The sequence below is a fragment of the Girardinichthys multiradiatus genome, chromosome 1, assembly GCF_021462225.1.
Source record: "Girardinichthys multiradiatus isolate DD_20200921_A chromosome 1, DD_fGirMul_XY1, whole genome shotgun sequence".
Classification (NCBI taxonomy): domain Eukaryota; kingdom Metazoa; phylum Chordata; class Actinopteri; order Cyprinodontiformes; family Goodeidae; genus Girardinichthys; species Girardinichthys multiradiatus.
The window spans coordinates 42,335,094-42,352,503 of NC_061794.1; the positions used below are offsets into that span (position 1 = coordinate 42,335,094).

Consider the following 17,410-nt stretch of genomic DNA (forward strand, 5'->3'; position numbering starts at 1 on the left):
TTCTTCTAGATTGATTTCAAGAACAAAATGTTGTGCAGCATAGAGAAAGGCATTATCAACCGCCAACTGCCTTTCTCGATTGTCAAAAGCTGTGATGATGGAGTTGGCTCTAGGTTTTCCATTTCATTTAAAGGACACCATGACTATGAATTGGAAGCCACATCCCTTGAGGACAAACACAAGGTAAAGCTGTGGCTTAATCAGATGCGTTTAAGAAATACAAATCATTATGTTGAGATATTCCATGCTCGCAGTGTCTCTTGTTGTGTAGATGATGCAGCTTGTGAATCAGATCATTCATGGAAACATATACAGTGGTTCTGAAGATGAGAATTCAGAATCGCACCAGGAGCCTCAAGCATCACAGAGCCTGAAAGAAGGTGGATTGTTACTGTACAGAGGAGGACTGGCATCATTCAAATGGGTGAAGTACGAATGCATCTTTCTTATTTCAATTTTACTAAAAAAACAAGTGACAAAAAATTAAACTAAAAAACTGACCATAGGACAGTTTTACTGAAATTTAAACATGAATGAGAGCCATGAGACAGTGGTGAGGTGTGCTGTATGTGTGACAGAGGAGTTCAAGGTAGATGTGGGACTGGATCAAGGAGCTGCTCTGAGGCCCTTCTTATTTGCTGTGCTGATGGACAGGCTGTCCAATGAGGTTAGACAGGAAACTCCATGTGATGTGTCCAGATGACCTGTGATCTGTGCTGAGAACAGGGAACAGGTGTAGGAAAATGTAGAGACATGGAGGTTAGTCCTGGAAAGGAGAGTAATGAATGTTAGCCGGGACAAGATGGAATACATGTGTGTGAATGAGAGGGACCCAAGTGGAGCTGTAAAGTTGCAGGGAACAGAGATAAAGACGGTGGAGTATTTTAAGTACTTGGGGTCAACAATCCAGAGCAATGCTGGGTGTAGAAAAGAGGTGAAGAAACGTGTCTAAGACAGAGACGGTGGTACTGAAGAAGAGACAGAGCTGGAATTAGCAGAGATGAAGATGTTGAGGTTCTCTCTGGGAGTGTTAAGGATGAATAGGATCAGGAATGAGTAATCAGAGGGACAGCTCATGTTAGATGTGTTGGAGATAAGGCCAGAAAGGCCAGACCCAGATGGTTTGGACATGTAAAGAGGAGGGATAGTAAGTACATCAGTAGAAGGATGCTGAGGCTGGAACTGCCAGGCAGGAGGCCTAGAGGAAGACCAAAGAGAACATGAAGGTAGGGGGTGAGAAAGAAGAAGATGCAGAAGATAGGTCACTATCGCAACCCCAGAAAGGGAAAGCTAAAAGAAAAAGAAGATCTGCACTAACAGAGCATAACAGTTCCTAGTAGCTAATAAAATTGTTGGGTTGTGTAAAGCTAAAACTTACAGTTAAGATCGTTGTTTTGCTGTAAACCACAGATTTCCCCTTATGTTGTTTCAGATACGAAGCTCAGCTCCACCCAGGGGAGCTAACACTGGTCCCATTCAGACAGCGAAGCAACATAGATGGTGATATGACATCCTCAGTTCCTCTTTCCACTGTAATTCATTTATCAGATGGCGACACCAGTGTACAGAAACCATATGGTTTTGACACCTTTGTTCTGTTCACCCACAGAAATGAGTACCAGTGAGTAAGAACGTGCTTTCCTTTAATTTTAGGCTTACATTTTGATACCAAAGTTTTAGAGTTTTTTGCACGACACAGTTATTGTCGTGCTCTGTTTGATTTATAGCATAATAAACATGAGGTCTTTAGTGTTACTTATCAGTGTTTTTCAGCTAAACAGGGAAGTTTGGTGAAGTTTTATTGATATTTTGCAGGTTTAAAGTCCCTGCACCAGAGGAAGCAGTTTCTCCTGGTGCTGTACAGAAGGAGCGTGATGACTGGGTCAAAGCCATTGACAAACTGTGTTCACACTGGAAGAGGAAGTCCAGGTCTGAACACATGTTTGCAGAATCAAAGTCCTTACAACAAATCAGCATACCTGAACATGTGATTGACAGTAACCCAGATCTTGAGTCACGTAGTGAATTTGCTGCTGAGAATGACAATAAAAATTCAGATTCCACATTCAGAGACAGAGACTACTCATATGCAGGGGAAGCAGGTCACAGTTTTCCCTCTGCGGATACAGAGCCTGTCCCCAGACCTCGGATTGGCAAGACTGCTGTGCATGTTATGGCTGGATCAGATCATTTGAGCCCAATCTCGTCTCCAACCTCTCCCTTTGCTTCTGTCCCAAAATTACCCTTCTCCCCTCCACCATCACCCTGCCATGCTGGCCTCACATCCTTTTCTTCAGGCTCAGATTCTCAAAAACCAGTTTCCCCGGTTGTGAAGGAATCTCCACCACTGGTCATCCCAGCTCCGCCACCTCTGCCTGTCAAACTAATAAGTACGTTTAAAAAATCCCGTACAAAGGCTTTCCACTGGGACCTAATTGGGTCTGAGAAGGTAACCATCATTTTTTTACTTTATCTTCTTTCACCAGAAGATGCTAAAATACCCCTACAATAAATAATATGTTGATAACCTTAAGAAATATTTCATCATTTAAAACTCCTCGCCAATCTTCATGAGCTTTCTGACCTTGCCACTAAGATCTACTGTATGTGCAAAGATGAATAGCCAACGATCCCTCTTTCTGTGTACTCGAGACTCATAGGAGAAGACTAAGTGCTGTTCTGTTGACACAAGTAGGTTGTCAGTAGTATTTACAGCAGCAAAACCAGTAGTTTCCCACCAATGATTTTAATAAAAGCCACTATTCATTAGTAGAGATGGGTAGTAACTAGTTACTTTTACTCTTCTCTTGGAGTAGTTTATTGCACCGTAAGTTGTACTTTTACTTGAGTAATGCTACTCTTACTTTAGTGAAATTTCTGGCTATTTTACCACCTCTAATTACTTCACTGAATGAAGAACAAGGAGGTTTTAACCAAAAATGCACCACAAACTCCCATCTTCTATTCAATTTAGTTAAATTCAGCTTAGTTGTAGAGAGTTATTCCACTCTTACTTGGGTACAATTTCTGGCCACTCTACCTGCCTCTGTTTGCTAGCATGAGATCCCCCCCAAATAAATTTATTGTAATTTTTCAAAAATGTTCAGTGTGAGTTTATGCAATTGTAATGAAAGTATATTTTTAAGGTGTTTTTTACACATCTTTGCTAGGGGCACCAATAAATGTATGTGCGTTTAAAAAACAATTATAATATTTTTATTTCAACAGATTGCAAAAACATTTTGGGTTCAGGAAAAGAGCATAAGGCCTGAAATCGACACATCACGTTTGTACGATCAGTTCGCTGTCAAAGATTTGGGAATATTTGCTACAACGGACTCGAGTAGTTCCCAGCACATAATGCTCAACCAGAAGATTGCACACAATTTCAGTGAGTAATTTGACTATGATTTCATGCCTGAGTTTGTTTGGGATGTTATTTGCAGCAACATAGTGATTATTAAGATGTTAGTGGGAAGATTAAAATTCATTAAGTCATTTCTTTGTTGTGAAACCAATTCTTCCGCATTAAGGCCGATAAAGAAGCTAATTTCCATGGGTATTAATAGGCAAGATCCCGGGAGGAGGACAACAAATGACTCATAAACTCTAAATGCCAACTGTAGACAAAAGGGAAATAAAACAGGTTTACTGATGTTCTGCTAATTCTACAATACCTCAGTTTCTCATTGAAGACTGGAACACTTTGGCTGTAAAGCAAAGATGGTTGTTCTGTATGACTGCCAGCAGGGGACAGTGTTGAAGCAATCTTTAGGGTCATGTCCAGCCCAGCGGCAGAGCCACAGTGGATTGTAAGATATTCTACCTCTCATCTAATGGCTTTTCAATTTTGATTACCTGAGGCTTGTATATTTCAAGACCTCACCCGAGGGACAGCATTTCCAAAGCTTCCCCTCAAAGGCCCTCCTTTTAGCTCAGTTCCAGTTGATAAGGCGTACACATGTGGCAGTGGCTGGCTGCTAAATAGGATCAGAGTGAATGTGCAGACTGGCAACATAATTTGAGTTCACATGTTTATGAAAAATAAATGGGAGGGTATCTAAGAGACAGTGGCAGACATTTCGTGCCCTCATGCAGAACACACTGTTGTTTGCTGATAGTGCTCCTCGACTTGTTAACTTTCAGTTGTGTCAGGAACTGAGTGATGACAGCCTGCGGGCAACCCGGGGCCATGCATCCCTCTGCTTCCAGCTTTTTGAAAAATTGTGACATTTGATAAAATTGGGAGTAAGCCTGGCTTGATGTTCCTCCTTCCATTGCTTCTCTTCACACCAACATAGAACATCACATCTTTGCTTTGAAGTATAATGAACCTTTGCAAAACTTTATTCACAGTACTGAAAAAATAAAAATAAACTTGTTGTGTGAGAATAGTTTCTGAAACATTTATTTAGTAAAAACAACACATAAATATAATAGGACTCAGTTTCTATCATTGAAATATTAATCTTATAAAAGCATTTTATAGTAAGCAGTACATTTAAAAATGCGTATTAATGCATGACACTTATGTGTACTTTAAAGTGTCTTGCAAGTCTGATTTGGAAAGTATAAAGTACCATAAAAGGTTCTATCCAAAGTAAATAAATACAATACTTGTGAATTCTGTGTCTTTGCAAACATATTCATACTTCTCTCTCTTTCTTTCCCCATTTTGTCACATTGTAATCACAAATTTCAATATATTTTATCAGGTTTTATGTGAAAGGCCAACGTGAAGTAGTGCATAATTGTGAAGTGGAAGGAGGGTATATGGTTTTCAAAATATTAAGAAATAAAGATATGAAAAGTGTGGTGTGTATTAGTATTCAGCCCCTTATATTCTGACGCCTCTAAACAAAGTCCAATCTAACCAGCTGCCTTCACAATTTGTGAGTAGTTCAATCTTAGAATCTCAGGACCCTACAGGTTTACTAAAAATTATACCTGTCACATTGTTGCATATTAGTATTTTCTTTCAGTGGAAGACTTGTTGCCATAAGAAAACAGAGCTCCCACATTGCCCTCCTACCATTTTAACACTAGCAAATGTTGGTGGCAGCAACATGCTGTAAGGATGCTTTTCTTGACAGAAACAGGGAAGCTGGCCAGAGCTGATGGAAAGATGGATGAAACTCTCCATCCAATCAAACTGAACTTGAGCTCTTTTGCAAAGAAGAACTGGCAAACTTGCGGCAGTGACCTTTCTACGAAGTCTTCACTCAGAAGACTTTGAAGAAAATCATGATTATTTTTGCTTGTAACATGATAAAATGTAAAATGTTCAAGTGGTATAAATATATTTGCAAACCACTGCAGAATACAATTGTTCATAGGAGTTCTCTCTGCATGTCCTCACAGTCTCACACACATTCACTGCTTCTGTTCGCATCTTTATCACCCACAAACCTGGCTAAATGTATACTGTTTATGCACTTCAGGTATCATTTCTTCACATACTATTTATCCATCTGATCCCATCACACTGGGAGGCCCAAACACATGCAAGCTTTCCTGCTTTTTTTACACTTACAGAAACACCTTGGCTAACAGTGCGACTCCATCTTGATTAGATTATAAATTACAAGTATACAATAACTAATTTATGAAATAATCAACAGAGAACACAGGTGATAATTAGTACAGGTATGTAGCATCTCATCCCTGCTGCACACCACAGTGGAAACATAAAAAGGTGGTAGTCTTACAGTGCCTTGACTGTGGATTAAAGTATCCCCTGAACTTTTTCCACATATTTTCTGATTACTATAATTTTTAAGTATTTTATACAACAGATCAACACAAAGTAGGGCAAATGCAAAAGCAAAAAGACACATCTTTTTCTTTTATTTTTACACATCTGAAAAGCATATTGTGTACTTACATTCTGCCATGTCACCTGACACTGAAATTACAGCAGCAAGTCTTTTACTGTATGTTTTTACCAGCCTTGCAGATTTCGAGGTTGCAATTTTTACCTATTCTTCCGTACAAAATAACTCACTCTCCATCAGATTGGATGGAGAACATCTGTTATTTTCCAGTCCAGAACTTTAACTAGGCTATTCTAACGCATGAATATACTTTGATCTATTCTAAACCATTCCATTGTAGCTCTTGTTTTATGTTAAGGGACATTGTCCTGCTGGAAGGTGAACCTCTCCCATAGTCTCGGGTCTTTTGCAGCCTCCAACAGGTTTTCTTACAGGATTGCTGTGTATTCAGCTCCACCAATCATCACATCATCTCTGACTAGCTTCCCTGTTCCTTGCAGAAGCAAAGCATTCCTACAGTATTTTTCTGCCACCACCATGTTTAACAGTGCAGTGTTAGTTTTCCTCCAGACATTGTGCAGGGAAGCCAGAGAGTTCAATTTTGGTCTCATGTGACCGAAGCACATTCATCCATCCATTTACAGCATCCCCTACATGGTTTGATTAATAGTCTTGACTCTTTACAACTTTTTGGATTAATACTCTCATTGCCTGTCAGCTTAGGTGGATGGCCATGTCCTGGTAGGTTTGAAGTGGCACCATACTCTTTCTATTCTCAAAAGATGGGCTTAGCAGCGATCCATGGAGGTCTTAATTAATTAGGTAACATCTGAAGAATTGGATGCACTAACTATAATTTGGAGGTCTCAGAATGAATGCATGCCACTTTTGTTTTTGGAAAGATTTTTATAAATCGTGTTTCATTTTCCTTCCGCTTCTCACTTTTAAACATTTAAGACCAAAATCCTTCATATCTCTGGCAGATTTATGTTTAATGTAATCTTTGTTGTTTCATGCATGTTTCTTCTGATTGGAAGTAATACCAACACTGTGGAGTGGCCAATCCTGGGTCCCAGCTTGAATCTCATGGAGAATCTGTGAAGGGAGCTATATATTAGGGTGATGGGAGGAGGGCCTAGTAACTCAAAGACTTGGAAGCTCATCAGGATACATTGTCAAAATACCAGTGGAAACATGCAAAAAGCTGGTCAGCAATTACAAGATGTGTCTGGTTGCTGTAATGCCAGTTAAGATTTTTTCCTTTGATTTTGGAAATGAATATAAGTAATTTACTTAAGAAAATGTGAATAAAAACAATTTGTTTTTCAAAATTGTTTCCCCTTTCACATTAATGGTCTTTTTAGAGATGCCTGTTTCCTTTCCTATCAGACAAAAAATTCTTGATTAAAAGGAAAATAATTTTAAATCTAAATCTTGCAGGAGTTTGAATACTTTTTGGTTTAACTGTCCTGTTTTGTTTTAGCCTATCACATTAAATTGTTTATGGCTACAGTGGGACAAAATCTTAATAAATTTAAGGGCCATAATGACTTTGGCATAACACCGAATTGTTGATGTTTTGCCCGGTTTTACCTCATGAGAAAAAAAGTGCTTACAGGCAAGTATGAACATCAGTTGCATCAAAGTATCCACAAGAAAAAAACTGCAATGATGTGGACATTTATAGGATTTAAAGCTCATCAGGAGCAGAAAAGGCTCAGTGTGGCTAGATGACATCCAGACAAATGATCAACATTTAACTATAAAAAACATCAGCTTGTTTTGCATATCAGGGCCTGTTTTTGCCCTTTGAATGTTACTCTTCACTGATCCCTTTTATATGTTACCTACCTCAACAGCTCATATAACAACACAGCAATTTTATTTCCAACATTCAACTATAAGTCATGATATTGATAATACTTGAATTGTTTCTCATTACTTTTAATTGGGTTTGGAGGCAAAACAGTCATTATAACTTGAAGCAGATTATTACCATGGGTCTTTTTAAAATTTTTTCTTCATTGTTCTTAGTAACTTTACATAAGGGTAAAAGTTCTTCTACTGCTTTCAATGTCAATATTCAGGTAGAAAATATCATATATAAAGCAGAACAACTTGTGTTTGGAATTCCCCAAACACTACGGTGTTGATGTTTTCCATCATCACACTCTTATGATCTTCGTTTTCAAATGGAATTCATAATCGTGTCTGTAAAAACACTGAGAAAGTGAACTGAAGCATTTGTCCTGTCTTGTTCAGCAGAAAAATATTAGGCACAAAAAGATTTATGGTTCATATTGTTATTTACTGCGTTGGAGGCTTGAGTTAAATTTCTTTAGTTCTGGCTGTGATAGCGGACAAATTTTGTGGTATGAAGATGATGTTTTAGTTGAAAACTGAAAGATTTTTCTTCAAGATGTGTCTCTTTGAATATACTACATATGTTAGTAGCTGATCGAGAGAAAAGAATAAAAATAGCTTCAAAACTGAATATTTAAGACCAGATTATGACAAAACAAAACATTAACAATACGGAAATGCACAAATCTGTTTAGAGAAATAAAAACAAATTCAAGTCTACTGATTTCTAGAAATAGGTAACCAAAGGTCTTGGTTTTTTCTGTGTGCTTTGCTCAGACAAACCCTGAAACACACAGAACTCGCTCATGCATACATTAATGTTCTAAAACTTTGTACACGCCCCTGTTAAAATACCTTGTTTTTGTGATAGAAGATGATAAATGATTTTAAAACATTTTCCATGTCTAATGTCACATGCTGTATATCCGGTACAATTAAACTGAGAAAAATAAACAAATGTGTTGAGGTAAAAAGAAACACCATACAGACCCATTAAAAAAAATTTATCATTAGAATATGTTATATTATATATAGGTTTTGGACTGTGGGATCCTGGCAGATGCCTAACAAACAATGATTGAATTCTGAAACTGAATCAAAAGTTATTGTACAAAGTATTAGTTTAGGGCTGTGCTCACTTATGCAACCAGGTTATTGCAACTAAATAACCTGAATTTATAGATTTTATCCCCTAACTAATATGCTTATTTTTCAGTTGAATTGTGAAAGATGGATGTGCGTCACATTAAAGCTGGCATTTTAAAAATGGGTGATGGCAGTTTTTATATTGACTTACATCACACTCATTAAAGTACAGACCATAAAATAAGCACTTGCAGCTGACAAACTGAAAAAACGCAGAGTTCCTTATAAAAGATAAAAAACAAAACATAGGGATATTTAGTTAGCAGTTTCTTTTGAAATGTTAAAAGGCTGCTCATTACCTTCCCCTTATTGTTGAAAAAGCAGTTTCCTATATTTGACTGGGTAATCTTTAATGCAATTTCATCCCTACGCCAATAAAACGTGTTTGGAGGGCTGCATCACCACACAGGCCAGCCAAAAACACCTACAGAGCAGATGAGAGGAAGACATTGAAAGGTTTTGTGTGAATGTGTGAGAAGGACTGCTGTACATTACATTACAGCACTTCTAAAGGCTGCGTCTGCTTGCATCATGTTTAATGTTTAAGTCAGTTAGATGCAAGTCAAAGGAATAGAAAACATTTGGACCTTATTGGATCGTGTTAGTCCCTTACTGCTTCATGATGATAGGGTGTAAAAGTAAAATCAACAAGGTAAAAGGGCATGACTTCTTATCTTTCCAGAATAAAAACTCTTCCATTTGACAATTTTTTACATCCCTTTCTTTTGCATTTGAACTGAAGTGGTAGTCTGACAGTTATAATTGACAATTACCTATTGGGCCATTAATAAAAATTGTCACAGTGAAACTGTCATAGAAGTCTAGAAAGAAATTGGCTCTTTAGTACAAATGTGACAAGTTGCCCGAAACTGATTCAATCCTGTAAAGACTCACAAAACACAAAGATGCCGATTAGAGAAGTTAAATAGCAGATGTTTATTTCTTTGACGCTCGGACCCCGGAGGAAGACATGAATGCTATGAATGACATGATCTTGAATGAATGATTTAGGATTAGGATTAGAGATTTCTCCCCCCCCCCGGGATCCGATACTGGTGATGGAGGCCCGATAATAAGGGAGTTGGAAGGAGCTAGGAAGCCAGATGGTTACGATGGGGTGGAGGAGGGTTGAAGCTCGGTGGTAGAGCAGGGAGATCCATGGTTGGAGGTCCTTAAAAGCAAAGCCTTGAAGGGTGATTGACTGAGGAGGAATGCAGACTTGACACTCATTGGTTGGAGCGGAGACGCATGATGGCGTCATAGTACGGAGCCAGTCAAGTCAAGTCAAGTCAAGTTTATTTATATAGCGCTTTTCAGCAACAAGGCACTCAAGGCGCTGTACATAAGGAAATAAATTTACAGCGATACAGAAAATCAAACAACAGAGGTAATTTAAAAAATTTAAAATAAAATAAAGAGAATAGAATGATGCATAAGAAAATGAAAGGAAAATTGGACTGAATACGTAACTAAAAATATTTAGATGGGACAGTCAAAGGCCACTCTAAACAAATACGTTTTTAATCTTGATTTGAAGACACTTGGGGTTTCGGCGCTTTTACAGTTTTCTGGGAGTTTATTCCAGATTAGTGGAGCATAAGATCTAAAAGCTGCTTCTCCATGTTTGGTTCTGGTTCTGGGTATGCAGAGTAGATTTGGGCCAGAAGACCTGAGAGGTCTGGGTGGTTGATACAATGACAACAAGTCTGTAATGTATTTTGGTGCTAAGCCTTTCAGTGATTTATAGACTAACAGAAGTATTTTAAAGTCTATTCTCTGAGTTACAGGGAGCCAGTGTAGGGACTTTAGAACCGGGGTGATGTGCTCCACTTTCTTAGTTCTAGTGAGGACGCGGGCAGCAGCGTTCTGGATCAACTGCAGCTGTCTGATTGACTTTTTAGGCAGACCTGTGAAGACACCGTTGCAGTAATCAATTCTACTAAAGATGAACGTATGAATTAGTTTTTCAAGGTCCTGCTGAGACATTAGTCCTTTAATCCTGGAGATGTTCTTTAGGTGATAGAAGGCCGACCTTGTTACTGTCTTTAAGTGCCTCTGAAGGTTCAGGTCTGAGTCCATCACTACACCCAGGTTTTGAGCCTGACTGGTGGTTTCTAGCTGTATAAACTGAAGCTGTGTGCTAACTTTTAAACGCTCTTTCTTTGGTCCAAAGATTATTACTTCAGTTTTGTTTTGATTCAGCTGAAGAAAATTTTGGCCCATCCATGCATTGATTTCTTCTAAGCATTTACCCAGCGCTTGAATGGGTTCATAGTCACCTGGTGACATCGTAATGTATAGCTGTGTGTCGTCTGCATAGTTATGATAACTTACATTGTTGTTTATTAAAATCTGAGTTAGGGGGAGCATGTAGATATTGAATAGGAGGGGCCCTAAGATGGACCCTTGGGGAATGCCACATGGGATTTTTGTGGTCTCTGATGTAAAGTTACCTACTGACACAAAATGGTCCCTGTCCTTCAAGTACGATTTAAACCAGTTGAGTGCTGTACCAGAAAGGCCGACCCAGTTTTCCAGGTGCTCTAATAAAATGGAGTGATCAACAGTGTCGAATGCTGCACTAAGGTCCAATAATACCAGCACTGTGGTTCTTCCACAGTCTGCATTTATACGGATGTCATTAAAAACCTTGACAAGAGCAGTCTCTGTACTGTGGTGAGCAGGAAGCCTGACTGGAAGACATCGAAGCGGCTGGTCATTGTAAGGAAGTTGTTTTAATGTTGAAACACAGCTTTTTCAATAATCTTACTGATGAAGGGGAGGTTTGATATAGGCCTGTAGTTCTGTAGTAGCAGCTTGTCCAAGTTGCTCTTTTTCAATAGAGGTTTGATAATTGGTGCTTTCAGGGCCTGGGGGAAAACACCTGACAAAAGGGACGTGTTTATTATTTGTGTTAAATCAGATGTTATGACAGGCAAAGCTTTCTTAAGGAAAGCTGTGGATAAAACATCGAGACAGCAGGAAGAAGAGCTTAGTTGCTGTACAATTTCTTCTAAGATTTTGTAGTTTATTTGGTGAAATTGGGAAATTTTGTCAAAATCAGTTCTAGTTGGAGACAACATTGGTACTGGAGTTGATGTGGATGTGCTGACTGCCCTTCGGATCTTTTGGGTTTTTTCAGTAAAGAATTTAGCAAATTCATTGCAGGCCCTGGTAGAGTGGAGTTCAGATGCTACAGTTACAGGAGGGTTTGTTAACCTGTCGACCGTGGCAAATAATACACGAGCATTGTTAATGTTTTTGCTGATGATCTCAGAAAAGAAAGATTCCCTTGTATTTTTCAGTTGTAGGTTATATCTGTATAGTCTCTCTTTATAGATAATATAGTGAACCTGGAGTCCAGTCTTTCGCCACCTGCGTTCAGCTTTTCGACACTCCTTTTTTTCACTTCTGACTGGTGGAGCACTTCTCCATGGAGACATTTTCTTCCCAGAAACGACTTTCACTGTAATTGGAGCAATTGAATCAATGATGTCTGAGATTTTAGAATGAAAGTTTTCTACCAGTTCATCTACAGTGTTACAGGGCAAAGTGGAGGTAGAAGAGTAAATCTGGTTAAAGGTTTCAGCAGCATCGTCCTTAAAGATGCGTTTTCTTATCATGTCTCTTTGGCAAACTGAGTCATTAGAGATGATGCTTTCAAAAATAACAGAAAAGTGGTCAGATAGGGCAACATCAGTTACAGACACCTTGGAAATGTTTAGACCCTTAGTGATGATCAAGTCCAAAATATGTCCCTGTTTGTGCGTTTGCTGCTTAACATGTTGAGTCAAACCAGAATTTCTAAGAGTGTCACATAGATCTATTGCACTTCTGTCTTCAGGATTGTCCATCTGAATGTTGAAGTCTCCCACAATAATTAAACACTCATAATCAACACATATCACAGATAAAAGCTCATTAAAATCACTGATAAAGTTTGTTTTGGACTTAGGAGGCCTGTAAATATTTAAGAACATTGTTCGGACCGGGCTCTTTACCTGGAGAGCCAAATATTCAAAAGAGTCAAATTTGCCCAGAAATACTTTTTTACACTCTAATAAATCTTTAAACAAAGTGGCCACCCCTCCACCTTTTCTTTGCTGTCTGCTCTCACAAAGAAAATTGTAATTCGGAGGCGTCGACTCTATCAGAATGGGAGCTTCATTAAATTCATGTAACCATGTTTCTGTTAAAAACAGAACATCAAAATTGTGGTCAGTAATAAAGTCATTGATTAAAAATAATTTTCCTGACAGAGATCTAATGTTCAATAAAGCCAGTTTATATGACTTAGTTGCTGATATTAACTCTGTGTCTGGTTGTACCTGACAGTTTATGGCTTTTTTTGATTGTTTATTACTGGTGGAGGTGAGTCGTCCAGATTGAATTTTTGTCGAAACTCCATTTCAATCCTGTAAAGACTCACAATAAAAACACAATGATGCTGATTAGAGAAGTTAAATAGCAGATTTTTATTTCTTTGGTGCTCGGCCCCCAGAGGACGACATGAATGCTATGAATGACATGAGCTTGAATGAATGATTTAGGATTAGGATTAGAGATTTCTCCCCCCCAAAAAAGGGCCGAGGCCGGGCTGAGGCTAAAATAAATGATGTGGCAGTTCTGGTAGCTCTGGTCTGACAAGCGGGGATGGATAAGATGAATCAAGTTGAATAGATGAAGGACAGAGTTACAAAGGTGCACAGAGGATGAAGTTGAGCCGCGAAGGTACTGAGGAAAGTGAGACAGCAGAGGCCTGAGAATGATAGGTCGAGCCATGAAGGTGTTGAGGATGATGAATGAATTGTGCCGCGAAGGCAGGAGAATGCTAAATGGATGCTGGTGAGTGAGCCTGCGAAGGCAAGAGAATGATAGATGAATTTACATAGACAAGAGAATGGTGACAGAGTCTGCATAGGCGTGAAATGATAGCTTATGCAGCGATGAAGTATGTACTGAGCCACGAAGGCATGAAAATGATAAATGGATGCAGGTGAATGAGCCTGCGTAGGCATGAGCATGATTTAGACAGAAGGACAATGACGCAGCTGAACCTGATGAAGGGGAGAATGGAGATGACGAGGCGGTGAGAGAATGAATGAATGAGGATGACGACGAAGGACCATGGAGAAACAGGGACAAGAGACATGAATTAAGATAAGACGATCTGTCTAAGATGATAAATACGATTTAATGAAGGCCCATCCATCACCAGATAATGAAAGAAGTTGTTGTTGAAGGGAAGCTGTTGAGACTCCTTGGGTGGCTGCAGTAATGGCTGCCCCTATTCTAAATGAATGGCTAGAAAACTGGCCGGGGGCAGGTTGCGTTGGATTAGAGTCTGTCTAAAATATATGAGGAACCAGGAGGCAGACATAGGGCTCCTACTGGAGTGAGAAAGAGGGGCATGATGGGTGATGTTTGAGTGCGAATTTGAGCATGGCTTGAAATTAGCTGAACGGGTAATCGAGGCGAACAATAGAGATTAAACTAGACCTTCCCTTTGGTATATTGAGATGGGCTTTGAAATGATCAGGATAGAACTTGAAGTCTGAGAAGACTAAATATTCCTAACCTGAAACCCGTAGAGGGCTTAAACATCATGGAATTAAGATTAGATGTGTCACCCCCCAAAAACCGAAGCCAAGACCGAGATATGAATGGAGGAGAAGGGTGGGGAGAAAAAGAATCATAAGAGCCTGACAGGCGAAGAAGGGGAAGGACATGAATCTGGCCAAAGTCAAGGGAAAGGAAACATAATGAAGTGTTGAGTAAGAGCTAAGCTGAGCCTAACGAGTGAAGGAGAAAGATGAAGCAGACTGGCTGGAGAGGGAATGGAATAAACTGCTTAGGCTGGAACGCACCTGATGAGGCGTGGATGGGACATGATAAACCTGACTGCCTGACAGGCGAAGGGAGAAAATAAGTGATAGCTGACAACAAGAGGATGGAACTTGGTAAACCTGATGAGATGGGCAGAGAGAAAGACTTGATCGTGTCTGACAGGCAAGAAGGGGAAGCAAGGATAAGTTTAAACTGAAAAGGCCAACCATCACCACTTAATGCAGAAGCTCTTACCGAAGAGCTGATATATCATTGAGCAGAGCACAGTATGAAAGTTAGGGCGGACATATGAAGAGAATGCAGAAGTCTACCAGCGGCTGAGTTGTTGTAGGGAAGCTGTGCAAACTCCTTGGATAGTTGCTGAAGTGGCTGCCCCGATTTTAAATGAGTGACCTGAGAACTGATTAGGGGGAAGTTTGCACTGAACTAAAGTTTGCCTCACAAATTTGAGAAACCAGGAGGTGATCATGGGAACTCCTTCTGGAGTAAGGAAAAGGGGCATTAAGGGTGAGCTGATTTGTGACGTTTGAGAACAAAAGAGAACATGCCTTGGAAATGACAATACAGGCCATTGAGGCGAGCTATGGAAATGAAACATGGACCTATACCTTTAAAAGGGTTTGAAGTAAAGTTTGAAATGGACTGGATAGAACTTGAGGTCTGAAAAGGCTAAAACTCTAGATGGCACTAATGAATTAGAAGGAGAAGTAAATTCACTTAGTCTAATTAAGCCGTAGAAGGTGAAGAGAAAGGCACTGGAGAGAAGAGATTTGAAATTAGTTGAAAACGAGCAGAGCGAAGGGTCATAAGACTTATTTTTTTTTCCTCTTTAAAGAGGGGAAGTGTAATAGATCTCTGGGAGTCAGGCTGTGGAATGCAAAGATTTGAGATGCCTTTGAGAAGAAGTTTAATGCCTTGATGAGTGAAAAGCTTGGCGTGGGCTCATGAAGATGATCTTTTGATAAAAATGTATGCCTGCTAATAGGCTGCAGATGTAGGGGAGCTTAAAATGACAATGTTCAAAACAATGAGTAATGAGAGCTAGAGCTGTTTGAATGCGAACCGGGTACGACGGTGTGTTATAACAAGGCAAAATTTACAATGCTTTGCCAGGCGAAGGAATGGGATTTGAAAGTGGAAGGAGCTGAGATTGCTGAGATACAGCAATGTTTGGCTGATTGCGACAGAGGAAGGAGAGAGGAATTATTGGAGTAGGCTGATGGACAGAGACGACGGAATACCTGAAAATTTAAAAGGAGACAGGGCATCACAGATGTTGAGCTTCTGTTAGCATTCACCAGGAAGATTTATTCTTCTTCTGTGTGCCCATAAACCTTCTCTATGCCACCAATGCGGCAGACGCCCCTTAGCGGCTGGATGTGGAATAGTGAAAACTAACTGAAATAACACTAAAGGATGCATTACTAGAGAAATTCAGGATAGAAAAATAAAAAAATAAAGTTGGAGTGTCTTTTTTCCCACTATACACTTAATTGGTCTTTTCGTTCACTTATAACTACGTGTTTTCACCCCTCTACACAGTCAATGGTTATATTGTGAAAACACTTTGTCCAGAAAGGTGCTGTAAATCGATTTGCGCAAGCTGAACAGAGCAGTGCCGAGAGAAAGTGTGGACCACGATTATAACTGGAAAAGATATAGTTAAGATGTATCAAAACAGTAAATGGTCCTTAGCGCTTGGATGATAAGGGAACAAGGTTGGTATGAATGTTCGAATGTGTAAATGAATATTTTGATATTCAACGGAGCAAACAGGTCGCTGTTATATTTTAAGTAGTTTCAATATTATAAGCTAAGTAAAGTCACTGACAATTGAAATATTATGTGTTGCATTATTTTGTTTAATTGTACAGGGAAAATAAAGAAGTTTACAAGTTTAATAAATATACGTGGTAAAACAGGGTCAAAGCATTCAAGGGAAAAATTGTCAACGATAAAAGGGTGTTGTAATAATTTAAGGTAAATAATTCATTTATGGTAAATGATAAGGCAAAAACGTTAAAAGCAGCATATTGTTAGAGTTACTAAGGTATTACGTTCTGTATATTCTTAGCTCTAATGATGTGTTCACATGCAAGCTTTGTCAACAAAGGATTGTGAACCATCCGTTCGAGAGGCCATCTTTTGGACCGGGACTAGAGACCGTAAAAACTGAAACGAGTCAGCCGGGAGAACGACGTCTTGAGTTTGGCTGGGCTGGAGTGCTGGAAGAAAGGAAGAGAAGAACAAAGAGCGCTCTGATGGCTAACTGAGCTGCAGGTATCAGAGGTGGCTTGCGTCATGATAAAATTTCAGTGGCGAGAATAAACCAGTAAAGGCAGACTCCTGATTGAGTGAGGGTGGATGCAGCTTGGCAGAGAAGGATTTGTGATATTGATTGGGAAGCCATGTTTGAAATGTAGGTCGACGATGAGGGACGGATGGGATTGAGCTTATTCAATGGGGTTTAAGAGCAGAAGACGTCTCTGAAATGCTTAAAGGCGGCATAAGCTTGCCAAAAGGGAGATTTGTTAGTAAGGCGGGGATGTGATGACACAGTGGACAATCTCAGGAGATGGTAACAATGAGAGGAACCAGATTAATGAGCTTGCCCTGCAGGATTTTGGAGCAGCGCCTGAGGAAGATGTTAGAATGCGTGGGAGTAAATGATCTACCTGAATGTAAAAGAGGAGTGGGAAACAGCGTGCCTGAAGGGCATTTTAATGAGGAAATAGAGAAGAGAGAATTAAGTGATACATCTCACCTTTAGAGACGAGCCA

The 17,410-nt window shown here is 39.5% G+C and overlaps 1 protein-coding gene across 3 annotated transcripts in view; it reads left to right on the forward strand.

The window, feature by feature from the left end:
- Positions 1 to 17,410, forward strand: part of LOC124872927 (formin-H) — a 64,352-nt gene that overhangs the window by 2,128 nt on the left and 44,814 nt on the right. For all 3 annotated transcript variants that reach the window (XR_007039401.1, XR_007039400.1, XM_047373366.1), the window contains exons 4-8: positions 10 to 183; positions 272 to 429; positions 1,433 to 1,621; positions 1,816 to 2,449; positions 3,229 to 3,391. Coding sequence is in view for 1 of the 3 variants with exons in the window: in XM_047373366.1 (XP_047229322.1) it covers positions 10 to 183; positions 272 to 429; positions 1,433 to 1,621; positions 1,816 to 2,449; positions 3,229 to 3,391 (1,318 nt within the window). In the remaining 2 variants the exon portion in view is untranslated. The remainder of the gene's footprint in view (positions 1 to 9; positions 184 to 271; positions 430 to 1,432; positions 1,622 to 1,815; positions 2,450 to 3,228; positions 3,392 to 17,410) is intronic.